This window comes from Nicotiana attenuata, chromosome 7 (genome assembly GCF_001879085.1).
Source record: "Nicotiana attenuata strain UT chromosome 7, NIATTr2, whole genome shotgun sequence".
NCBI classification, from domain to species: Eukaryota; Viridiplantae; Streptophyta; class Magnoliopsida; order Solanales; family Solanaceae; genus Nicotiana; species Nicotiana attenuata.
In genome coordinates this window covers 3,671,259-3,698,877 of record NC_031995.1, presented here as the reverse complement: position 1 = coordinate 3,698,877, position 27,619 = coordinate 3,671,259, and the positions used below count along the sequence as shown (strand labels likewise).

The following is a 27,619-nucleotide window of genomic DNA, read 5'->3' as shown; positions in this document are numbered from 1 at the left end:
AAAAGTAACAGAGAGAGAAGAAGGCAGACATGGTAACTCAATCACATCTAATATTCATTTCACTTCAAATGGCTACAAAAATGTACCAAGAATAACCACATGGTTATGCCCCCAGACTCTTTAGTCTAATGGTATGAGTGCAGCGTGTGATGTACGGGTTAGGCGCACGTCACGGGTTTGAAACCACTGCATACAAAAGTCTAGTATTTAAGTGGAGAAGGATAGAGGTGGGCCCATTATGCACTGAGTTTTGAACCATGCGTTGCAGGCCCTCCGGGATTTCTTAGTTATCAAAAAGAACAACCACATGGTTATTAAATGTTTTTAAGAAGCAATATATAAAGTACAAGCTGAAACAGAACACATGACTACTGAGACAATTACTAACCATATAAAAATGTACTTGTTATCCTCCAGCCCACCCCGAATATAAATCTACAGGGAATAAACAAAGACTTCCATTTTCTAGTTTATCATTCTAGTCGGCCATCTCTCCTTTCCCTCTCAGACGGAGTCAGATTTAAGGAGTTGCAGTGTCTTTGACAAAACACTAATTGTAACCTTTAATCACAAAAAAACTCACCTTTCAAAGAACCATGATCATTCAACCTCTGCAACTGATGCTGCAGAATGGAAGAATCCAGATAGGAACGGACAGTTTTCCTATATGTTCCATTCACAAGCAACAGGGGAACAGCTGCTGCTCTCCGAGCCACTGAAAAAGCCATGGCCAAAGCAGGATCCTCTGACAGTGGCAACCTGTGAAACAGAACACACTGAAAATAAATATGTGCCACATATCCAGAGAGGAAGTAGGGATTTGTGGCCACAAGTATGCGTGAACACATATTTAGAACCGATCACATAATTAAAGAGGAGAGTGAGTGAAATCCATGAAACGGAAATGAATAGACACTTATGTAGACATAACATTTCATCCAATCTGTACTGAACACTCTTAGCTTTACACACAAACATATAACTAACCTACATTTAGCTCGAGTCAAAATACATAGAACACTATTTATCTGGAAGGATCATGGATAAGACGATGAGTCAAATACATACATGTGAGGACTGAACATCACTTCCTGAGAAGATAGCACCAATGATGAAAGACCATTCATGATAGTCTTGAGGTCAACAGGCAACTGCTTAATATTTCTAAATTTCTGCACAAAATCAGAGAAAAACATAAGTGCTAAACAATGCCCTTAGTTTTAATTTAAATTTAACATCATACCTCCTGTGTGATAAAGAACAGCTGAAAAGATATTTTCTCATAGTAGTGGAATGCCCCATCGGCAAGTGATGGAGAAATTATGTGTCTCATTGACCCCCATAAGGTTGCCCCCAAATGTGCAAGGAAAGCGTCACGAGCAACTGTATAATTTTTGTAATCCTGCATGACCACGGTTTTAAAAACTGATGATTATTAACTTCATTACCATGTTTAACCATCATCTCATGTGAAAGAAATAATGCTACTATAAGCACAGGAAATGTTTCGGATGAAAGAACTATATCAAGACAGCAACAATAGTTTTCTGATAGTAGTTACTGAATACGTCTTTGCAAAAGTAACATACCTCATAAGAATCACTGAACAGGTTCCAGTTCTCCATCCTTTTCAATGCATCTACAGCCTTTCTCCTATGGCTTTCTTCAGACCCTTCACCCTCAAAAGACTGCAGCTCATTTTTCAAATCTTGCATTCTCTCATCAAGCTCTGGTATCAGACTTACACTCGTAAGTTTCCTCAATATTAAGATAAATTTATGGAAAATAGCTTGAAACTTGTCAAGGGTGGGTGGTAAGTGGCATTTTAAAGAACAGGGAAAACCTAGATAAAGCCAACACCGGATACCAAGATAATCAGATAGATACCAAGATTTAACAGAAAACAAACTAAACAGAATGAAACCAAAAAAAAAAAAAAAAAGGTGTCCAACAACGATTTTCACAGAAACCATGCAGGATTCCACAACGAATGACACAGGATTACCTTGGCAAAGAGCAAGCTTGACCTTTCTTCCCTTGCAATGTTTGAAAGCAAATAGTTCATATATATCTATTTCAGCTAAAAGAATATCAATGGCTTGATGATCTTTCTGGACCTACATAACAGAACAGTGAATAACAGACTTTAGCATCCATACATTCAATAACGGAACCCGATCGCCCCCAAAGTCAGAAGGTAAAGAAAAAGAAAAAAATGCTGATAATAGAAAGGGGGTTTCATAAAATTTCTACTTTCAAAAGTAGAAAGGACTAGAAGATAAAACAAGCGAGTATCTTACTTTGGCAGAAGCAGAGTATTTCGAATTTCCAAGAACTTAGGCTACCCATTCTACTTGACAGAGCACTTGTAATATTCATTATCCTACAATAATCTCCTGACCATTAAACCTACAATATTTTTCCGTTGAAACTTCATTGCCTTAGACAACTCCTTTCTAGGTAGAGAAAAGCACAAGCAGAAGGGAATGAAGACCCCATACAGTTACTGATTGTTCTGTATCTCATTATCCTTTTGTTTAGTTAAATCTTGCTTATCGTACATCAAGATGTATCTCGATCTTGCACATCCTTGTTCCATCTACATAATATTTTATTGGTTATCGATCCAATGAAAAACTTTACCAGTTTTTCAATCTATAATAGTCCATTTCTGCGACTCCCCGATTACCTCATCATTATTCATGTGAAAAACCATTCTCTTTCTCAGAAGGTAACTTAAAAAGAAGATATGGCCATGTCCTTTGTTAGTTCAGCTATTCTTCCCCAGGGCTTTTCTGCCCACAACAGACTTTTTGTTCTACAAAGTTACTCCTAAGATTTCTCACGACCAGTTAATTAACTAATAATATTTAAAAGCAGAAACATTGACATGATTAAGGATAATAAACTATTCTGTATATCATACATCACCAAACACCGCAAACTTCTCTTGAATAGCCTCTTGCAACAGATCTTCAGCTTCTTCTTCTGAAATTTCTGAAGAAAACAAAGGGCACAATATAAGAATGCATAAGACCATGTTTTGAGAACACGCAAACCTGAAAACATATTAAAGAGAAAGTAAGAAGGGGAAGACTCCTATATTCATTATCGAAGAATGGATTATGACCTTTTTCATGGAACTAAATGTAATGTTTCAAAGAAGCTTGCTGAATAGTTATAACTTATAACGTTGAAACTTCTAATTTTTCGTGGTACCCTATCATATTCTTTCTCCGGTCAATGAACACCACGTGTAGATCTTTCTTCCTTTCGCAGTATATTACCATCAATCTTCTCAGCAAGAATTTAGCCTCCGTTGTAGATCTACCGGGCATAAATCCAAAATGGTTCTCTGTCACTTTAGTTGCATTGCTAAGTCTACGCTCTATCATTTTTTTCCCAATTATTCATCATATGAGTCATGAGTTTAATCACCTAGTGTTTTTTCCCCTCCGCTGGGATCGGAACCTAAGACCTCATAATTCTCCTCCCACCTTATTGACCACTAGGCCACACCTTTGGGTGCAATAACAACTACTACTACTACCACACTCCAATCCCGAACTAGTTGGGACCACCTATATGAATTCTAAATATCCATTCCGCTTTAGTTGGGCTGTCATATTATCTTGATAAACTAATAAAAGCATCAAAGAGCAAAATAACAAAAGCAAGTACATCAACCAAGACCATTGTGCACTCAACAGAAAAAAACAATCACCTCCAAAACATCGCCAATCAACTTCAAAAATACAGTCTAAAGTGTACAGATCTATCTACCAAAGAACTTTCTTGGACTCCTGTTTGCTTGGCACAGAAGGGTATTCCTAGAACCTCCCTTCCTGTTTGGAACACCATTCCTGACTGTTATATGCTGGACCATTTGGAAAGAAAGAAATGATAGGATTTTGTAGGACAAGAATGACACTGTACTTAACCTTAAACATTAATGTATATTCTTGGTTAGTTTTTGGTGCAACATGGCAGCGGCAAACTTGTTAGAGCCTGAAGCTAAGTTGGACTTTATCTGTTCATTACACTCTTTGTGATGCACATATCTTTTCCTTTTTGGATTTACCTTTCCCAGCTTCAGCTGGTTTACATCAATAAATCCTACCTTAGAGAAAAAAGATCTATCTTTTTGATCAAGCAAAAAAAAAAGGTCTATCTACCAAAACCTCAGCAATGAACGGAAACATGTGCCTACAGCTCTACCTGCAACTGCACCTATTGTTTTCTCCACGTTTGGTAAGCTTAGTTCTGTGCGCACACCTTCTCCACCCACAGCAGGCCCCCATGAAAAAGGTCCCGCAGTCAAATCAATAAAGGCCCACCTGATATGAAAATGAAATAAAAATCAGAAATATGAAAGGGCACTAAGAGTGCAGGGAAGTAAGAAAGATTTTAACCTGTTATTTCCAATCCATGTATCAGTGAGACATTCAGCATGAAAACCGCTAAATTCCCCAGCTTTTAACTCTCTCTCAAAACGAAGCTTCAAATCTCCGTTTTTCCCATTCAGAAACTTGAAAGGAACAAAGTATCATAATAACTAGAGTTAAATAGAGGATTTAGATAGTCCTTGATGTAATATTCAAAGAAATACTTCGCAGTATTTGTGGCACTTTTCTTCTATAATGATCGGGCATATCCAGGGGGAGGGAGGGAGGAGAGAATAAAGTGGCGCAAAGTAATACCTGCATAACCTTGTTCTGGACAACTTCAGCCATGTCCTTCCCTTGAGATAGCCTGTCAACATTGTTTAATACATCTAGGCATCTATTATACCATTCTACCTGGTTTTGTTAAAGAAAAAAATAGTTTCAGAACAAACACATATCAGCACAATGAAAGTACGAGAACCACAGTTTTTCTGTGCATCTCTAGGGCAATTGTGTGGTCCATTTAACTGAGTAAGGAAATGCTTTTTATCACTAAAAAGAAGCACAATGAAAGCTAAAGCAATCAAGATAAAAGAATGTTACAAAATTAAAACATGGATGATATGGAGATCTCAGAGAAACATGTGGACAAAAACATAAACCACCAAAACTGAGCATTTGTTACAGTTATACTCTTACGGAATACTCACTTCAACCTTATCAAAAAAGAAAAAGGAAAAATGCCACACTCAGCTTAACTAATTTCATGAAATACATGGGGGGAAAGAAGGAGCATTCGATGCATAGCTGCAAGCTTGTCTTGTTGCCACTTGCCAGCACATTGAATTTTTACAACCAAGAGAAAATTATGTTGCCTCGACAACAATAACAAGCAGCACACATTACATGATGAAATTGATTGCACCAAACGCAATTTAAAAAGGAGAATAAGATATGACACCAGCAGTTTATTTCCAGGCACTGATATAGGTCACTGAAGTACAACAAAAACAAATCTTCCAAGATCAGACAGTTGGTATCATTCAGTCAACCTGAACAACATCTTTCCATCCAGCAAAAGCAGTATCTGCTTCATTTATAAGTCGGCACTGGCATATATTCTAGAACAAAATATTCAATGCCAGGCTGCAAGTCTCTAATAAATTACAGAACAAATTGCATCAGCATGACATTACATATTTAGATTCCTTGCGAATCTATTTCTAACAAGAATTCTCTGTCTCATAACTAGATATGGAAGAGCATTATTTTTGTGTTGTGACAGGTGAAGCCAACATAGGTGCATACACGATCAGTATATCTACATTGGGTCTCTATAAATACCATCTCTGATGACATGCTTGAAATTTAACGTCCCCAATAATATTAAGGGAGTCAAGAGGCGAGATAACTTACTGTATCTGTATCTTCTGTGACAGTCCAGGAAAACTTTGCCATTGGATGCTTTGCATACAATGGTCTTGTCATCTTTTCAAGAGCTGTCACAGTTATTGTACAAATAAGCACCAGTCATTAGTTAATGCTTATCAAAGGACATGTAAATACCAATCCTTCTTCAGTTAAAAAATTTGAACACACATTTACCTACCAAGAATACTTTCTGATGCTCTTCCTGAGTGAAGAATTTTCGACTGTACCTCCTTATTCTGTATTAAGCATCAAATCAGTGAAAATGTTTCCCAAATAAAAGATCTAATGACAAATGAAGAATCATTGAAAGCAGTATATGATCTAAAAGCATGAAGCTGATGATCCATGTCCAATGAATATAAATGGGTATTTGAAATTACAATTTTACCTCCTTAAGAAAGTTAATTTCACTCTCGGATAACCCTTGCCTGCATGATTTAAGGAACATCCAATCAGATGAATTAGAAAATAGAACTAAAGAGACATGCAAATAAGAAAAGCTATTTAGCAAAGAAATTGTCAAAGTTTAAACAAGTGACGAGACAGTAGAGGCCGAGTTTCTATCTACTGTAAGATTGATTGAAACAAAATGACCCAAAGATTGATCAAAACTTGTAAACACATAGAGGCCAGTTTTAGATTTCCAAAACCCTTGTATGCACATATGATGTTGAACTGACATGGGCCTGCAATGCATTAGATCAGAGCTTTGCATAAAGCCAACGTTACGCATTCTACTTGCTCTAATACTTTAGTTTCAGATCTTACTAAACCTTCAGAAAAACTCCATCAGTTCCAAAAATAGCTTGACCTACCTTTCCTTTCGCCCATAGAAAGACACTGACCTCTTTTTGAATGGAAATGTCCTTCCATCAATAAGTTCAAGCATATTGTTTAAACTTGCAAGTTATTTGTCTCTTTAAAGGAGGTTGTTTAACTCAAAGTCTCATCTTGTCATTAACTGCTCCACTACTTCACATTTCGTAAAACACTTCTCTAACTCAATACAATCTACTTAAACATTTTAACCGTAGTTTCTATGATAGAAAGCAAGTCATATTTTTGGAACAAATGGATAATTTATCTGTGTGTGTGTGTGTGCTACTAAGTAAAAGTAACATCTTTTTTCCTTTTTCCTTTACCCTTTTTATGGAATAATATATATCAACGAGAATAACTATTTGTATAAGTTCTACAAAAGAAAATTTCAACTTCAACTTGCTCATATCAATTGAGTGTCAGAATTTTTAGTTTAGACTACATAAAAAACAGTCCATCTTCCAGAAATCGATTTTTCCATATGAAACCACGTAAAAGTGAAACCTTTTACACTTCAACAAACTTGAATAAATTGAATTTCGTGCATACTTTAACTCCAATGCAATCAATTAAACCAAGTAAATGTTTTCCTGAACAAGTGAGCATGGCCAGTCAGTACAGGTAATAAAGTGATTAAACATTAACAACAACTTTGATGGCCCAATATTAATAGAAGTAAATAGGTCACCCATGCATCTACACAGCAAAAGAAGAGCTGTCAACCCTAATAAATAGAGCATCATGTACACAAGGCTCCAGAATGGCAATACGAGGCGATTGTTCCACATCTCAAACACATATGCTCTAGGTCAAGAAAGAGAAACTTACATAAGAGCACAATGTTTACCATCTCTCAATATTAACTCAATTGTCAAACCTAATCCTACACGCAAATATCATCTAAATGCGTAGATAGAAAGATTGAAATATATGTAAATATATGTGCACATCCATGCATGTGTGTATGGTCTTATTGTAGTAATCAATGTTTGATCAGTTTACCCTTGTTGCTACAACTTCAAAATATTAATAGACTTGTCCTCCTCCATTAAGTTCGGACACATTCTTCTAATAGTTAAATATGGATTTTAATTATCTTCGTCTAATTCAGTAACTGAAACCATATTAACTATTTTGCATCCGTATTTGCTGTTGGAAAGATTATACAGGTTTAGATTGCCCAAATCTCTTCAAATTTCCCTGATCCTTTGTTGTCTCTCTGCTGGAGTGAGCAAAGAGGAGGCAATTTGCACCTTTGTTTCTGACTCATTGCATTAGTGCAATACACGTGTGAAAACCAGCATAAAATTTTCAATTTTCAGAAGAAAAACCTGTATCCATATTTGACTCTTTTTCCATTGCGCCTGGGATTCAAAACGAAGATGTTATAGGCATCTCCCAGTTGTAAATACTCCACGAGGCTGGTAAAGAAAACATCCATCATATCCACGTCAACTTGCCATAGAACAGCTCCATCATCTCTGAAAACACGCACATGTATAGAGGTGAACAATTGAACAAATACTGCTAAGAAATAATAATCCTGTCACAGAAAGTGCTGCAGAGAAAATCATGAATTCTCTAATATAACAGAGAACTATCAACTACCTGTTATCAGACATATCATCCTTGCGGCCAAAGACATCAATGGCACGCTCAAAGATAGATGTGACCTTTTCACCCATTTGAATGGCATGAACGGAGAAACTGCACGGAGATTTGAATTTATCAGATCAGTCTACAATGCATTAACTACTTTATACTCAAGTAGATTGTACATATGGGTTTTTGGAAGAAGGGACACAACAAGTACTTGTAATTTATGTGACTGATAAGAGGCAGATGGTGACGTTGTTCTCTATCAATGCTAGTTTTGTAAAATGGTGTCAAAACTTCTCCTACTTGAGGAATCCTTGTATGTTCAAAGACGTGATCAATCTTTGTGAACCAGCGCTCTAATTCCTCTGGTTGTAGCTTAAATTCTGAGCGGAAACCACATCGCAGTAGTAAAGAATAACATAGTCAATAGTTACCATATAGAACTATAACAAAGAGAGAAGTCATCTTTAATTGTGAAGGAACAATTATATAATACCTTTGTTTTTTGAGAAGGTAAAGTAAAGGAACGATTACATACCTTGATTCCCCTTTCCTTCAAATCCAACAAAAATGAAATTCACAGGTACTGGAAGGTACATGGAATCAACTTCCATAAGCTTCAAATAGTTTGCTATGGTACCTGCAGTGCAAGAGAACAATAATTTATTCCACTCTACTTATCAAAAGATATACTCCCTCCGTCCTATCTTAGAACACATTAACAGTATTCAAGAGCACATCAAACGTATAGTTCTTTAAGGCTTTTAGGAATATAAACTAATATGATGGCTCATTTGAGTTTTATTTGAGTTATATAGTTATCTCAAATGGGTAGCATAAGAGCATCCAAATGGGCTTATAAACACCTTGAGCCACTCCACATATTGCCTTAAATTTTTGAGTTGAATGCTCATATTCTTCCGCATAGTATCAGGCAAGCGAAGGTCATGAGTTTGGAGTTTCATCCCACCTACTGATGAAAGTATTTCCACTAGCTTGGTCCAAGAAAAACAAGCTCGCACATGAAGGGACATTGTAGACAAATAAATAAACATCTATCTTACAACTTAATCTTTTAGATGAGGTGATTACACAATTTCACCATATCAGAGTCAATATTTGATAAGCTCATTCACACTCTAGAAAATCACACGTGTGCCCAAAATCAGATTACACGCGCAAGAGGTTGAGTTATGTCCCACATGGGTTAAGGGTTCCAAAGGGATTTAATGGTATTAGACTACTTCACTGGTCGCCTCAAAATTTTCAGTTGGAAGATCGAATTCTTTCACCTTGCTTTTGTAAATATTTCTTTTGCATTGTTGAATTATATAGTTGTCCCATATAGGTTGTGTAAGAGCTTCCAAGAGGTTTATAAAGGTCCTAAGCTACACCATTTATTGCCTTAAATGCCTGTGAAGTTTTAGGTTGGACACTCAAATCCTTTCACGATCTTTGGTAAGCCATCCGCACACCTATGAGTCTGCATTAAAACCTTGCGTCTGAACTCTAAAATTTACACATATTCGAGGGTGTTATATTGTTGTTCCAGTAGGTTGTCTTGGACTACTAACCCACTGCCCTAAAATTTTGGGTTGAAGGCTTAGATTTTCTGCAAATTCAATCGTCATGAAGATATTGCGCAAATGTATTGCAGAATTGTAGTTAGCAGTCCATTTCATCTAACTAAATCGAGCACCAGGTAAAGTATCTGAAATAATGCCCTCCAAGGGTGTTCTATTTGAAAATCATACAAGCTCTTCTCGATAGAATTTTCTTAAGAAGCCTCCACGGTAAAAACTTATTAGCCATATATTCCAATCTCCAAAGACGGAGAAATGAGAAAATATTCTCCAGAAGATATTATGAACTTGAGTACAACTTTTTTTTTAGAAAGATAAACTTGAGTATAATTCTATTCTTGGTACAGAAAAATACTTCACTACGCTCTCTAAATTTAGCTACCAGGGTATTATATGATAGACGAAAACCGACCAAAGTAAAAGGAACTCTAGACCAGTTATAAGGGTAGCTAAAGTCTAACATACCCACAAGATGCGTATCGCAGTCTCGCAGAGATGTGGACAGTACGATAGTTATGTGGTCATACAAGATCAAGTAGGATTAGAGATAACCACATTCGGCAGAAGGTGCAAGTAGCACATAATGAGGATAAAATAAGAGAAGGTCTTTTATGGTGGTTTGGTCATGTCCTGCTTTGATCCCCAAATGCACCAGTCGGTAAGTGTGAAACCATGGTAAGAAGGTGTTAAAAGGGAATGAGGTAGACCTAAAATCGCACAAAAGGGAGTTGTCCTCAAAAACCTACAACCTCTCGAAATCCATGCAAACAAAATAGAGAACATAGTGGAAGAAAAGGACATATATAGGCAATACCAATAGTTGAGGATATAAATGTTTTAGTCATGCTAGTACATTTACTTTAGGTCCTTTATTTTCTTTTAGTCCTAGCAGATATTTGCATGGTAGTTAACTAGTGGAAATATAGAGAACGCCTGACAGTTTTTATTGTTATTTCCGTTTTGCATAGTGTTGGCATGAGATGAGCTTAAATGGAGTGACATGACCAATGAGGAATCATATAGTCGACCAAATATGCTTCGGATTGAGAAATTGTTGTTGTTGTTGTTGTTGTTGCGCTTTACCTTATTTAGATTTCAACATCCCAAACCCTCCCCTCGCACCAGACTTGAGATTCAGCCTAGAATAGAGAAGCAATTCTTTTAAAATCATCTTGCATTCTCATTCAAAGTTGCATAATGAACATGTCAAAAGAGAAATATTTGAGATGAAGGAACAACACAAAAATCCTACTAAGAAAATAAGCCAAACCACAATCGCCAGAAGGTGCAAAAGGTTGCTTGAGTTGAGATGGTTTGGTTATGTCCTGCTTTTCCCCACGGATGCACCGGTTCGCAGGTTACTATGGTGAGTGAAGGTGTTAAAAGAGTACGGGGTAGACCTAAAATCACATGTAAGGAAGTTGTCTCGAAGTACCTACAAATCCTTGGAATCAATGCAGATTTAGCTAAAAGATAGGACATAATGGAAGAAAAAGATCCATATAAGTGATATCTATTAGTGGTGAGTAGGTTTTAGACCTATAAGGAAATTCTTATGTTATTGTTACAATTAGTCATTACTATTATTTATAGGCAGAATAGCCTAAATGGCACTTATACTTGTGCTATTTTGTCATGGCGGTCCCCAAACTTATCATTTTGCCAATTGAACACTTACACTCGTTCAAATCATGTATAATAAACGCTTATGACAGGAGGCTACCGGCGCGTGTAATACAATCTCCTACACGTAGGACGCCACGACATTACTAGTGCCACATAGGAAAATAAACTACTGAAAAATAGGACTGGCCACCCAAACCTAATATTTTCTGTCATTTTACACTTTATCGATTATTCCACCTCAAAACAACCTCATAGCCACCATTACAACCTCTTTCTTTATCTGACCACCGTGAACTATTCCCTAACCACCAGCACAAATTGTCCTTTCAAAATCCCACCCATCAAAGATCGTCCTTCCATTTCCAGCAAAGATCGTCCTTTCATTGACATTTAAAGCCCCTGATAATGTGAAATATCCATCCATGGAGCTGGCCTACGCTGCTGGTCGCGCTGGAGGGACCATGACCGGAGTTCTAAGTGCAGCAAACGAAAAGGCAGTGGAATTATTTATTAGTCAGAGGGTTTTGATTAAACAGAACAGTGTCGTCAGAATCAAAACAGATCCGTTCGTCAACCTAAAGAGTCGTCGGAATCAGTGACGCTACTACCACGGGTAGGACACTGGAGCAGCGTCATAGGAGGAACGTAACTCGCCGGAACCCTAATCAGTTGGGTTTTGATTAAACAGAAAAAGAAATAAGAAATGAAAAAGATTCTTTTGTTAAAGAAATAGAGAAAATTAGTATATTTCTGCCTGATTTTGTGATTTTGAAGGCCATCCATTGTTTACAGTAGTGTGGAGGGGAAAAGAGGGGGGGGGGGGGGTTAGGAGAAAGGTGAGAGAAACTGAGAAAGAGAAGAAAATTGGGAGGGCGAGGGTGGTAATTTCGATTAACTTATTAACTTCACTTTTTTTTTTAGTTTGATTTATTTTTAATCAAAATCACTAGTATCACTCTCTTTACATGCGTGTGTTACACATAATTTGTCCACCTCAGCTATGTCAATGCCACATAAGCTCGGTCAATGGTCAGAGGTATTTAGAAAAATTAGTTTTGAACGAGTGTAAGTGATCAATTGGCAAAATGATAAGTTTTGGGACCGGCATGTCAAAGTGGCACAAGTATAAGTGCCATTTAGGCTATTCTGCCTTATTTATATATATAGTTAACTTATTTTTCACTTTTATTATATTTGGTAAGATGATGATATGAGTTGAGCTTAAATAAAAATATGAGGATTCATATGGCCGACCCCAACTTGTTTGGGACTAAGGTGTAGTTGTTGTTTGACTTACTAAAACAGATAGTTCATGGGCAAATCCCCAGGATGGAAGTCCCAGATTTCCATTGAAGCTTCTTGTGGTCCTTCATACAAGTTTTACAATATGCTATACAAACTGGTTACAACTTATAAGACCACAAGTACCTTCAATAGATAAATAGAAAGTAAATGCACAAAGTTGTTTCATTGTCTCAGATGCTAAGTTAAAAAAGTATTTACCTTCTGAAGCTCTGACACAGAAAGTTGAAAAGGGAGTATAAACAGACATCGAAGGCAAACACAAAAAGAAAGTGAAAATTTTGGAGAACACAAGTACCTGCCTGGGTGTAATTGAGAATACTCATTTTTCCCGGATTAGATGTTTCCAGATCATCCAAATCTGCACCATACATCATCATCATAATGTAAGTTGAACAAGACACCTTTACAATCAAGCATACAGAAAAAGCATGTATTTGCAGAACTTACCACCATGGATAACAGACTCGCTCCAGAATTTGCTCTTCTCTTTAAGATTAAACAACGAAAATACCGATGACTTCCCTGTTTTACGATTGCCACCCGTAGAACCAAGTGAACTATCACTCAATAACTGTCAAAAATTGTTGGAATAATCAGATGCCATTTCTATAGTTTCACTGTTTGCAGTGCAAGTGGGAATAAAGGGCTTTGAGAAAAATCATTGGTGCAAAGCTGAGACAAAGTATAAATCCTCACAAAAGTCTGAAGATACTTCCCAAAATATATACAAAAAATATAAAATGAAATAATTTTATCAAAAGCTATTCATTCTACGATTTCCAAGAAAGTGCCAACTTTTGAAGCTTGTCAATATTCTCCTCCCACAACCATCTGTATCATGAGTTTAGGTGTTTCACAAGTATACAGTGAGTAGACTATATGGCAAGGGAAAAAAACTAAATAAGAAATAAAGAAAAATCATCATCCAATAAAACATTCACAATTTAGACATCTTTAGGGGGTCCATGGAAATGCAATACTAGCGCCTCAAAGCACCACGCTATGCATTACCTTTCCCCCTTAGATTCTCCTGACAAGAATAGTTTTTTTGTAATTGAGCTAACAAAGTCTTTTTGCTTCCATAACTTTTGCATTATTATGCATCTTCTTGATGCCAGCAATGAAATCTATTATCAATTCATCAAAAAAAAAAAAAAGTACCACGCTATGCAACGCGCCGGCGATGAAACTAACAAGCTCATAATCCCACATATGCTTTGCATAAAATCAAACCCCTCATCTCAAAAAAGAAGAACATAATAGTCTGAATATGTAAGTCATTATATTCACTTGTAAACCTAAAGACTCAAGGATGAAGTGTGTCATTAGAATATCAATATACTTTTCATCCTTTCAAATCAGCCAAGGGTCTGTCCTAGTGATCAATGAAGAGAGTAAAACGTCTTAGATTCAGCGCAGGCAGAAAACACCAGGTGACTCATCTGCCCAAAACTTGGTGGCGAAGTTATCCAGCACCTGTACTGGTGAGAGGTAGCAGGTATCTGGAATAATAATCGAGGTGTGCGCAAGCTAGCCCCGACACCACCGCATCAAAAAATAAAATAAGTAAAAAACCTATTCACCATTCCTGATGAACTTGCCCCAAACTCTTTTCCAACAAGTGGAGGAGGTGCCAGAACCATTGGCCATTCATTCACTCACATAGAGTACTCATAATTTGATCAAGTAAAACAAGAGCATACAAACATTCCATTCGCTAATATGATGCAAAGTAGTCAAGAGTTGGAGCTTTAAGCGTAAAGCGCAAATAAGAGCCAATGAAGAAAAAATAAAAACAAAACGTAAATGCAAGAAATTCTAAGTATAAACATAAATAATATTTATTTCGGCTTCATCGTGCTTCAGGGCTTAAGCGCGCTATAAGCAAGCCTTTAACACATACAAACATACTTGAGAGTGCAAACAGCTTTAGAACGAGAAGCCACAATCAAATAAACAAAAATATCCCATATAAACATCAATTTGCTAATAAGGTTATCAAAGTTGTAGAAAATTTAGAATCAGGAAATTCACATTTGTGAGCTAAAATTCAGAATCATGAGCAAGATAGAATGAACTTATCTGGAATTATTAGGGCATGAAAAAAAAAAAGAAAAAAGATATTCATTTAAGCAAATTGAGGATTATCAAGGATTAAGTGTGTTTACCAAGAGGAAGAGGAACAAGAAAGAGAAGGAGCGAGCCAAGTGAGGACGCAACATGTCTGGAGCAGATCGATCTTCACCGGAAATGAATCGGAAATTCAAGGGGAAAGTTTCAATTTGGAGAGTGAGAATCCGCCAAGCAGATTCATCAACTGAATATAGGAGAGTGGTGACTGAGGGCGACGGGAATCGACCGTTTTGACTCTACTAGGGGTGTCCAACTATGAATCTAACCGGACCAACCCGTTCAAAACATATAGGTTCATTTATGACCCGTTTTCAATCTATTACCCAATATAGTCTCACGGGGTTTAGAAAGGATAATTGTATACGCAAATTCAACCTATTAAATTGTTCTAAATGTCTTGCGAAAATAGCACGGGCTAGTCCGTTCTCTAATTGGTAACCGAAAAATAGCCAGTATTAATGAAATATAGCCATTGTTTTGCTGAAACACAAAAAGTTTCAGTATAATATACGGGATTATGAATCTACTGCGTATAAACTTCTGTTTACCTCGAAAAATGTGAGTAACAATTAAAGATAATTTGTTGTTTTAAAGATATGTGATATATTCTAATACTAGCGATTAAACAAGTAATGTTAAGCTTAAGTAAGAAGAATTGGTGAACCAGATCAGTGTTGTTGGAGCAATAGAGGCCTCGAGCTTGATTATCACAAAGACCTCGAGGTCAGCTAAGAACAATAAAGAATGAACTATAAAGTAAAGACAATAAAGCTGAAGAACAATTGTTGAGCACGTTAAACAAGAAAAGCAAAGTGGAATGTTCTATTGCAGTGAATAATGTGTCTTTTACAAATGATTGGGGTCCCCTTTATATAGGAGGGAAAACCCTAATATGGTACATTTTCAATTATGATAATAAATTCTATTGGTAGAGATGTATAACGACCTAGCACGGACTTGTACTATTCAGTACGAATCCTATCCTATAATCTATGCCCCGATCCACGTGTCCTTGAGAAATTCCCGCTCTTTCTTGAATGGCTTCGAGATTGTGCTGCCCTCGATGTAGGCAATGTTTTAAAAGGCGGGGGCGTGAGGCGAGGCGTTTTACCTCTGACGAGGCGAGGCGTAAGCCCTAAGACATGGGGCGTAAGTCCCAAGGATCTTGAAATTTACTAATTTCAAGGATTTTAAGATAGTATAAAATAAAAGATAATTATAAAAATTATATTAAAATTATAAAATTATAACAAATAATCTATTTTAAATATTTATAAATTATAATTCAACTATGAATAATACGAAAAGTATGACATATATCATTATATGTAAAATATTAACTGAAATTACATTGATATTTACTAACTTTAAATTAGATTACTCTGAACAAATTATAAATTCCCAAAATCGGTGGTACAAGTCATAAGCTTTTCTAAGAGTAGTTATACAAAATAAATACGTCACTGTTCCGAAACAAAAGGAATCAATGAAAATAAGTACAACTGAAGGTGACTCCGAGGCCTGCGAACGCAGCAGCAGGTTTACCTTGAGTCTCCGCTGCGACGATCCGCGCAGCTACTATCGACCAAATACCTGGATCTGTACATAAAAATGTACAGAAGTATAGTATGAGCACACCACAGCGGTGCCCAGTAAGTATCAAGACTAACCTCGGTGGAGTAGTAACGAGGAACAGTCAAGGCACTTACTGGTCAAATAAACTGAACAGGATATAACGATAAACTATCGAGATACGATAACAAGGTAATATCAGCAATAGGGAGAAACTCAAACCACAAATAGTAGAAACAATAAAGGGAAACACAGATGGAAATGAAGATAACCAAGTAAATTAACACCAACATAGCTGGGACACAGAAGTAAAATGTACTCAAATAAGAAAGGCGATGTCAACTCAATAAATCATATCATTTCTGATGCACAATTCCAGCCATCTCAAATTCGATGTCTCATATCATAACCTCAATTACCAAACATTTAGCACACCCGGCACCTCGTACCCACATATTTATATCACTTTGCGCAACGACGTTCTCATGTTACTCAGTACATAGGGTCCATAGCCAATGCAATTAAGATGCTTAAGGAGTATCATTTACATAACATAAAGTAGAGTACAGTTTCTAAACCAACTAGGAACTCAACAAGAAAAGATGAAGTTATTATTAGAAATCATTTGAATAAAAAAAAGTACCATTTTCAATTAAAATACAACGTTGAATGATTTATTACCTTTAACATGGGATTTAATAAATTAACTTAGTAGAAATTCTTTTTTAAGTAAAATACAACCTCAAACGGTTTAAGGAAATTTAATTGAGAAACTAATTGAGTAAAAAATGTAACAATTATTGAAATTTGAAGTATTGAAATATATATATAAAATATGGCGAGGTATTGTAAACATTATGGATTCCAACACAAAGGATCACGGCAGTAAAGGAATCTAAACAGTTAAAACACTTGAATTGATAACAACAAATACAACGGAGACAAAATAATCACAGAAGGAGTACAGCTCAATGTAGAGATAACAACTGGGGATCTCCCAGGATACCGTCCTGTAGTCCCAAATATAAATATCCAGTGGATCTCCCGGGTGTCGTCCCGTAGTCCAACTCATAGTGCGCGGGAATCTCCTGGAATACTGATCCGTAGTCCCAAATGTAAATACCCAGTACTTGGGGAATCTACCGGGTGCAGTCCCGTAGTTCCAATATAAAAGTGTAGGAGGATCTCCCGGGATATCGTCCTGTAGTCCCAAAATAAACATGCAGGGGGATCTCCCAGGATACCGTCCCGTAGTCCCAAAATAAAGATGCAACAGCAACACAAAGAATACTAAAAAACAATTCAACAATCCAATCACAAGGAATACCACCATCAAGAGTATGAATACACGACAACAAGAGAATCACAAAAAGACCAAGAAGCGCAATAATCTTAACAAAACAACAAGGCGTATCATGCACGTGATAACTACACCGGCAACCACAACAATTTGGACACATAGCATATATACACGGGGTCATAGAGTAATTTACAATTTAGAGATAACAAACGATAGGAAGAACAATCTCTTCAATTCAGGCAAATAAGGCCAAGTAACAAGTAAGAGTTAGAGGGAAGCTAACAACATCGTATGGAGCATATATAGGTAAATTAAGCAATTAGAAAACTCAATCATAACGGAATACTTCCCACATAATGAACATAATGACCTAAGAACCTTAAAGGCAAATTTTCCACAAATAAGTCCGAGCACACACTCGTCACCTCGCGTGCACGGACTACAAATAGCATAGAAGACTCAAATCCTAAGGGAGAAGTCTCCCACACAAGGTTAGGCAAGATACTTACCTCAATCCGGCCAATTCAATACTCAATTTAGCTTTTCCTTTACCAATTCATCAATGCTCGGCTCAATCTAGCCAAAAACGACTTGAATATATCAAACAATGCAAGAGAAAACAATTTCAATTGACAAAACTATGATTCTTATACAATTTGCAAAAAGTCAACAAAAGTCAACTCCCCGAGCCCGCACCTCGGAACCCGACAAAATTTGCACAAACCGAACACCCATTCCGCTACGAGTTCACCCATACAAAAATTATCTAATTCCGATACCATTTGGTAATTCAAATCATCATTTTACATTTTTGAAAGATTTCACAAATTTTCCCCAAATTTTCCTTTAGATTCTCATGGATTTGATGTTAAATCTGAGATATAATCACAGAATATAGTTGAAAATTGATGAGAGACACTTACCCAATGATTTGGAGAAGTTTGGGTCTTTGAAAAATCGCCCATGGAGGTTTAGGGTTTGAGGAAATTGAAAAATGGGTGAAAATCTCGTCAAAAACCTCACTTAACAGGCCTAAGATATCGCATTTGCGACCCTGCGAACCCTCGCAAATTGCAAACAAAGCAGGGCTGGCAGAAGTCGCATTTGCGACAAAAAGTTCGCATTTGCGAACTGGGCATCGCAAATGCGATGGAAATGTTCGCATTTGCGAACACACCAGAAACCAGCAATTTTTCCCGACACGAAAATGAGCATAACTTCCTCATACGATGTCCAAATTCGATGGTTCTTTGTCCTATGGCTCCATAATATCGATACGGATCTAATGGTTCAATAAAAACTAAGTTTGGATCTCATTTTCTCAATGTTGTATTATTTTTGCCTATGGCTGTCCAACGGGACGGGCCGGCCCGTCCCGTCCCGCGTCCCGTCCCGTACCGTCCCGCTTCAAGTAAAATGGGATGGGCCAATGTTAAACGGGACACGGGATGGGACAGGACGGCCATTTCGTCCCGTTTGTCCCGTCCCGTTTCGTCCCGTCCCGCGTCCCGTCAGTTTTTTTTTTTTTTTAAAACTATCGTTGGGCAACGGCTTAAATGGCAAAATAGCCGTTGCCAACGGTCCAAACAGCCCCTACACCCCCGCACACCCTCCCCCACCCTCCCCCCAAACTTTTAATATAACCCTAAGTTTATTAAATTACACTTTGGCCCTATTTTCTACTATAAATAACCCGCCATTCTTCTTCAATTTTTTAGCAAAAAAATCATCTTCTCTTCAAATCTCTTAAATTTCTAATATTTATGTATATTCTATATTTATTTCTTCAATTTTGTTACATCAAGTATCAAGTATCAACTATCAAGTGTCAAGTGATATCTTTCAAGTTTCAACTTTCAAGTATTGGGCAAATTTTTTGGAGCAACTTTCAAGCTTCAAATTAATTCGTTCAAGTATTGGAGCAATATTTCGGGCAATTTCTTCAAGTTTCAATATTTAATCACGGTGCCACTCGTTCATCTCCTAATTTTAATATATAATTTTGCGTATCATTTTAGTGCTAATTTTTGTGTTTACTTTACGTGTTATATTTTCGTATTTCATTTGTGTGTTTAATATTTGTTTTAGCTTTTTTAATTTAGTTTCGTAATTAAATTATGGAACCTAAAATGTATTTGGTATTTTTAAAAAAAGTAGTAAAAAGTAGTAAAGTGAAAGTAGTAGTAATCTAATCCTAACCTTCTCCTAGAACCCCTAGAGTTAGAAAGCATATTGATGAAATGACTCATGTTGATGAAACTTCATTTTCTCAAACCCCACATTTTATGATGTTCATGTCGGAGAACAATTAGATCATGAAACTTTACAAAGACAATTTGGCAATGATATTTTTTTTGGATGAAGAAAATGAGGATGAAGAAATGAGGAAGAAGAATTAGATGAAACACCACTAGTCCCGCAACACAAGCTCCAACTCAGAGTCAATCTCAGTCTGGAGCTTTACCCCCTGTACTCCCTGTAAGGGGTAAGCCTAAGGTTGAACGTCCCAAAACATCACTTGTATGGAAATTTTTTAAACATGATAAAGTCAATCATCGTGCTATCTGTGAAAAATGTAAGCAACAATTTGCACACTCAGTAAGTGGTGGGACGGGGGGTTTAACTAGACACTTAAGAAGTGCTCACAAAGATTTATGGATACAAGCTAACATAGAAGCCGGAAAAATTATAGATCCTACCATCAGTTCTGGCACTCCTAGTGGATCTGGTTCTAATCAAATTCAACAACAACTTGACCCTGCTTCTGGTCATGTTTTACGCTCCTATAACAAAGATAGAGATCGTGAGAACTTAGCAAAAATGGTGGCTGTCTGTGGCTTACCTTTTACTTTTCCTTCTCGCCCTGCTTTTGTGCATTATATACAAGAAACTTATAACCCTGCTTTTCAAGGTTTTCCTAAGACCACAGTTAGAAATGATGTTTTTAAATTTCAAACTGAATATCTTCAGTATATTCGTTTTGTATTTTTTCACTTGGATTGTAAAGTGTCTATCACATCTGATATAGGTCGTAGTCCTAATGGTTGCGATTATTTAACTGTTACATGTCATTGGGTTGATCATCACTGGAACTTGCAAAAACGTATTATTGGTTATAAATTTGTTGATTCAAAACACACTGGAGCATATATTGCAACTACTGTTCTACAAATACTTGATTTTTATGGACTCGTTAATAAAGTTCTAACTATCACCTTAGATAATGCTTCTGCTAACACAACCGCGACAAATAGCTTAAAATCTAGACTTTGTCCAATTAATCTAGCGATTTTTCATGTTAGATGTGCATGCCATATTTTTAACTTGGTTGTAAAAGATGGTCTTAATTTATTTTCTGATGCTTGTAGTAAAATACAACATGTTTGTGGCTATATTTTTCGTGCTCATAAACAAAGTAGAATTCGTGAATTTGTTCAACAATGTGCTAGTGCTGGCCTTCCATTTAGAAAAGTTCCAAAAGATGTTTGTACTAGGTGGAATTCTACTTATGAAATGCTTACAGTTGCTTATGATTATCGGGTGCCCATCCAAAAGGTATTTAATATGCATAATGCTTACCCTGTTGATCAAATTGTTGATTCTGATTGGGATGAGATCCGAGAGCTTACTAAATTTTTAGAAAAATTTTATTATGCTACAAAACAATTTTCTGGTATATATTATCCTGCTATTACACAAATATTATGGTATATTTGTGGAATTTCTGTTGTATTTGGTAAGTATAAAAAAATCCAACTTATGCACCAGCCATTAAAGAAATAAATTTAAAATTTAAAAAGTATTTTTTTCCCTATTCCCGAAGTTTATTTAATTTCTACTCTACTTAACCCATCTTTAAAACTAAGAGGTGCAAAGGGACTTGTTCGTAAAATTTATGAGAATTTAGAAATTCAAGAAAATGAACAACCATCTCTCGAAAACTGCCAATCTAGCATATATTCTTATGCTAGATCAATGTTTGATAAATATAAATCTATGGATACAACTAGTATTGAAACTGCTCCTTCTACTTCTAAGTCTGGAGCAGAAGTTTTATGGGAAGATATGGATGATATAACAGGTTTTGATTCCTCTATTGATGATGAAATTGATTCTTATCTTAATCAAGGATTGGAAAATATTAAAGACGAAGAAGGCAAGGAACAACTTTTGTCATGGTGGAGGGAGCGTTGCAAGGCTTTTCCAACACTTTCAATTATGGCCCGAGATATCCTGGCTATTCAAGCATCATCAGTAGCATCGGAGAGTGCTTTTAGCGCGGCAAGATTTCAAATTGGAGATCATAGACATTCATTAGCGGAGGACATTCTAGAGATTTCCGTCTTATTCAGAGATTGGATTAATTAAGAAAGAAGAAATCTTGGTTTTGAAAAACTAACCACTAGGGAAGAAGAAGAATACAATGAGATACTTACCACTGGGAGCGATGACGGCATGGAGCTCATGGAACATCAATTGCCAATTCCAGTAGAATGTCCAAGAGATATTATTGATAAGTTACAAAGAAGCTATATAGGAGCTTACAAATGTTAGTATGATAATTTGTAATTGGCTACTAAGAGGCCTAGTTCAAACAGAACCCTTCCTAGAAGGTGGCTGCGTAGAATAGGTGCTCTTCAAAAGAATTATATTTGTATTTGAGATTTGAAAGTTCTATTAATAAAATAAAAGGCTCTAAGAGATGAATTATTTTTATGAATTGTCTTAGTTACTTAATAGTTAATACTTTGAAATTATATTAAATAAATTATAACTCTATTATAAATTTATATTTACTAGATTATTTCATTACAAGTCTTTTGTTTTAATATTTTACAATTCTTTACTTAGTTTTCTAATTTTCTTTTTAACATACTAACATAGTAACATTTAAGTTTATTAAATAAGTCAAAAATCTAGCCGTTGCAAACTTTAAAAATATAGTAATTCTCAAAAAACTAGACGTTTTTTTATTAAAAAAAATACACTTAAGGCCCACGAACCCGTTCCGTCCCGTCCCGTTCCGTCCCGTCCCATCCCGTTTGTTAGCGGGACGGGATGGGACGACCGTTTCGTCCCGTTTGTCCCGTCCCGTTTCGTCCCGTCCCGCCACCGTCCCGCTTAAATGTCGTCCCGTCCTGTCCCGTCCCGTTAATTTCGTCCCGTCCCGTCCCGTTGGACAGCCATATTTTTGCCTGAAGAAACGACGGTGAAGCATCCAAAAACAAGCGCAACATAGCCTAAACCTGTCCGAAACTCACCCAAGCCCTCGGGGCTCCAAAACAAACATGCATGCAAGTCTAAAAACATCATACGGACTTGCTCATGCGATCAAATCATCAAAATAACATCAACAACTACGAATTTAACCTCAAAACTCATGATTTTCTCATGGACACTCAAATTTTCTAATTTTTCAACCGGACGTCCAAATCACGTCAAATCAATTCCGGTTTTCACCAAATTTTACAAATAGGACTTTAATATCATAACAAAGTTGTACCAGGCTCCGGAACCAATATACGGGCCTGATACCAACAAGTTCAAACATTATTTCATTTCTTTATTTCCTTTAAAAACCAGCACAACAATTTTCTTCAAAAATTATTTTCTAAGGCTAGGGACCTCGGAATTCAATTCTTGGCATACGTCTAAGTTCCATATTTTACCGCAGACCTCCCGGGATCGTCGGAATATAGATCCGGGTCTGTTTACCAAAAATGTTGACCAAAGTCAACTAAAACCAAATTTTCAACTCTAAAAATTTCTATTTCTCATATTTTCACATAAAAGCTTTCCGGTTTCACGCCCGGACTGCGCACACAAGTCGATACACATAATATGAAACTGCTTGTGACCTCAAACTGCCGAACCGGTCACAATTGCTCAAAACGACCAGTCGGGTCGTTACAAAAAGTAATATATTCGATACGAAATCTTATATGTATCTCTTAAGGAGTAATGAATCTTGAAAGAGTTTCGATATTATAATTTGATATTTTACTTAAAATACTCCTTTTATTTAATATACTTTCTATTTGAAAGAGAATTTACATAAAAATATAATTCACAATTTAAATATGATTCTCTAGCATCATTTATTTTTAAGTTTCAACAAGTTAATAAAGTGATACATAATTCATCATACAATACCATGATAAAAAAAAATTATTTATAAATAGTTACTAGCTAATACTGAGCTATTAAATTAATAATATTGTATCTCGTAAACGTGAAAAACATAATATTTAAAAAAATAATTATAAAAAAATCATGGACTATTATACAATAAAGACATAACAAAAGTTAATAAATAAATACTTTCTAAATGAAAGATTATTTAAAATTTACTACCATAACAGACTTAGTGGATAACGTACAATAATTATTATTTTAATAATGACATAAAATACTCTAACTTAATGATTTATCATTAAGAAAAAAGTAATTTTGGTTAGTCAACGATTTACTAAGAAAATTTGAGGATTTACAAGGTTAGTTACACACAAATGCATAACGTTTTACTAGGCGAGCCTAATACGCCTGGCGTTGGGCGTGTCTGGGGCATAAGCCCCGATGGACGAGGCGTAAGTCTCACGGAACTAAGCCCTACACATAAGCCCAGGGGCGTTTCACGAGTGCTCCACCCCGGGGCGAGCCCCGGGCGAGTCCCGATTCTGTCTTTTAAAACAGAGGATGTAGGTTATGCCAGGCCTTCGATCAGCTTCCGCGAGGTATGTGTCCCTCATTCGGGTCCGACCTCCACTTCGAGTTGCCTGAACTCGGACTCATAGCCCAATTTAAGACTTCGAAATAGGGCTCCTTGATTTTGACTGTATACAGATAGTCCCCGCGTTTCTTAGAATGAAATGATATGAAACGATTTGTATTCCCGAAGTCCTTAGTGATGACTTCGCCCCCGTGATGCAAGCGTTCGAAGCGACCAGAACGTCCCATCGGTCCGCTTCCCCAAAAATATTGAATGCATGCCATCATTGGTCGGCTGCTAAAGATGTCGAACTGTCATTGCCCGTCTATAAATATGAGGCGATTTCTCCAAGTAAAGATTGACTCGGCCTCGGAGAGGGGATATGGGAGTTTTTTCCAATTTAAGTGACAATCAAAACGGGATTATTTAAAATTCAGAGTCGCCATTTGGGATAATTTATGGTGTCCCAAGTCACCGGTTTTAAATCCCGAATCTAGGAAAGATTGACTCTGTTTTAAAGTCCGCAAAACACAGAAATCTGGTTAAGGAATTCTGTTAACCCGGGAGAAGGTGTTAGGCATTCTCGGGTTCTGTGGTTCTAGCACGGCCGCTCAACTATTATATTGGCCCAATTATCTGATTGATTACACATTTTAAACCTATGTGCATTTTTAGAACTTTCTAACCGCTTTTAATGTTTTTAGGAAAATTCAACGTTATTTAAAACACATCGTAAACCACGCTACATGAAATGCACCCGCGGTTCACGACACATTTTATTTAACGTTGTTGGAAATTGAAGTCGGGTCACATGAAATGTACACCCGGATTTTAGCAATTACAAATCACAACTACGTCACGGGAACCGTACCCCTAGCCATGATAATTTAATGTAACGCGCCTAAAGCAAAATACGAAGATTCATTTTTAATATCTAAGTTACAATATTTGTGAGGGCCATGGATGATCTAATTATGGATGGCACACCTCTATTTTATTTTTAACAAGGCTCGTATGTCAACTAAACAAAGCATAAGGATACTAATATTTTACTCCTAGTTTTGGAATTCAACAAGGATCTACTAAATTGTGAACATGCTCAAAGGGTGCAAGGCTAGGCTTTTAAAATCACTTTTGAGAAGGAGTTTGGGCCAGCAATGGCCCATCAATTATTTACTTAAGAGGAAATCAGCCAACTTAAAGTTGTACTTGGGCTGGAATTTGGCCCAGCATGAAAGGACTCAAGGGCGTCTTGCTGAGTCCAATGGAACAGCCCATATTGGGCTTATATGTAGGTGGGCCCAGTTGCTACACATTTTTCTAGCTGGGCCTATCCACCTCTACAATTAACCAAATTTGCCTATTTGCGATAATTAATACTCAATTGTTGCTAAGCAAAAATCATATTCAATGATCCAAACAACAATGCTAATTGAACGCAGAACTAGCAAGACATAATAACATGTTTTTATACTATAATCTTCAAGGAAAACTTTACAATTAAACATCACTCTACTGGGTTTAACGCCCAGGCCCATTCGCCCAGACCCAAACTTACTCAAGTGATTCCCTATGTTGGGCCTTATTGCAAGTCTGGCCCAACTCATGCTACATTCAAACAGTTTTGCAAATAAATAGGCTATACTTATTACAAAGAGATCTCATGCTGTGAACCTAAATCATAAAATTAATACATTCCAATAGTCCTTCACTAATGAATGTCCCTGAATTTACAAAAGGAAGATTTTTAACTTATCAATCCATCATTCTAACAGTCCATTATAACTAACATCTAAAAGAAAGGAAAAGAAATTTTTTAAAGTAAATAAAAGGAAAATTTCTTCTAGCTTCAGGTTCCTGCCCTCAAATCCTTCAAACCAAGGTACAAGCTTGCAGAAATCAGCTACAGAGCTGTTTCTCACAAGTTGACATTTCAAACTCCAACCCTGAGGTTTCTTACTGCCAAACCAGCTTTTGTTTCCACTTAGAATTTCATGGATCTGACCATGTTAATCGTTAGACCCACAAAATGTCTTCAGACACATAGACCTACTGTATCATCAAACCAAACTCAAGTAAACTATACAAAAATAAGTGAAAAAAGCAGTGTCATTCATAGGTCTGACCATGTTAAAGGTCAGACTCACAAACTAAATAAAGGCTTCAAACCCAAAGGCATGCTATACTGCCTAACATACTCAAACAAATGCAAGAATGAACAAAGAAAGGGTGGGGGTAGTGTAATCCATGGATCTGACCATATTAGAAGGTTAAATTCATGAACAAACAAGGTTTCAACTATAGGGATTTAGCATGCTGCCTAACAAATACAAAAAAAAAAAAAAAAAAAAACAATCCTGTTTTCAACACTTATACAAGGAAACAGATTCTCATGGTATAAAAGCTAAAAGAACAGGGAATCACACATTTCAAAGAGAAAGCTTCAATGTTGTTGCATTTTAGCAGATATTCACATCATAACAGGAAAACACAAACATACATCCTTGATAGAAAACAACTTGTATTTATCCTTAACTTCCCATCTACAAACATTTAAGCATAGGCGAAGACATGTACCTTGAACAGCAATAGAAAAGGGAAGAGAAAATAAATCTCTTGGAAGAGAAACTTGGAGGAAAAGAAGCAGCAGCAAACAGAACAACAAGATCACTTGAGCAAACCAGAAAATCTAGCCAGAAAAATCCACCCAAATCTACCAGCTTTTAAACCAGAAATCCCAGCTAAAGAAACCAGAAAAATCCTCCACTTCAAACCATGTTTCTCAGTTTGTGAAATTCGGAATTAAGAAGTTTTGAATGTTTTCTAGAATTTCTGAAATCTGATGTTTGTTTCAGAAAACTTTTGTGCAGAGAATGATGCTGAATATGTGTGAGTGAGTGAGGGAATGTTTTTCTTTTATAGAGTGCACAAAAAGGCATCAAAAAGGGAAATATTCTGACCTAATTTTGAAACTGCAGAATAGTACAACATCTTTTATACAATTGTCTGTCCTTTTTCTTATCCATTACCAGTATTTTCATGCTAAGAATGGGGACAACTGTCATATACTAGAACATTCTGATATTTCCTCATTTAGAACCCCCAATTTACCCTTCTAAATTCCGCTTATTGTAATTTTATCCTAAATTCTGATTGT

General features: G+C 36.5%; 1 protein-coding gene across 1 annotated transcript in view; it reads right to left on the bottom strand.

Annotated features, from left to right (window-relative positions):
* Positions 1–15,173, bottom strand: part of LOC109228545 — a 19,687-nt gene extending 4,514 nt beyond the window's left edge. The window contains exons 1-19 of the mRNA XM_019393668.1: positions 14,917–15,173; positions 13,196–13,319; positions 13,044–13,106; positions 8,773–8,874; positions 8,449–8,617; positions 8,244–8,342; positions 7,967–8,116; positions 6,205–6,244; positions 5,995–6,052; positions 5,802–5,884; positions 4,701–4,799; positions 4,413–4,528; positions 4,219–4,337; positions 2,927–2,997; positions 2,006–2,117; positions 1,590–1,729; positions 1,244–1,402; positions 1,069–1,172; positions 584–759 (exon numbers count right to left, since the gene is read on the bottom strand). Of these exons, the coding sequence (XP_019249213.1) occupies positions 584–759; positions 1,069–1,172; positions 1,244–1,402; positions 1,590–1,729; positions 2,006–2,117; positions 2,927–2,997; positions 4,219–4,337; positions 4,413–4,528; positions 4,701–4,799; positions 5,802–5,884; positions 5,995–6,052; positions 6,205–6,244; positions 7,967–8,116; positions 8,244–8,342; positions 8,449–8,617; positions 8,773–8,874; positions 13,044–13,106; positions 13,196–13,319; positions 14,917–14,970 (2,038 nt within the window). The 5' untranslated portion in view covers positions 14,971–15,173. The remainder of the gene's footprint in view (positions 1–583; positions 760–1,068; positions 1,173–1,243; positions 1,403–1,589; positions 1,730–2,005; positions 2,118–2,926; positions 2,998–4,218; positions 4,338–4,412; positions 4,529–4,700; positions 4,800–5,801; positions 5,885–5,994; positions 6,053–6,204; positions 6,245–7,966; positions 8,117–8,243; positions 8,343–8,448; positions 8,618–8,772; positions 8,875–13,043; positions 13,107–13,195; positions 13,320–14,916) is intronic.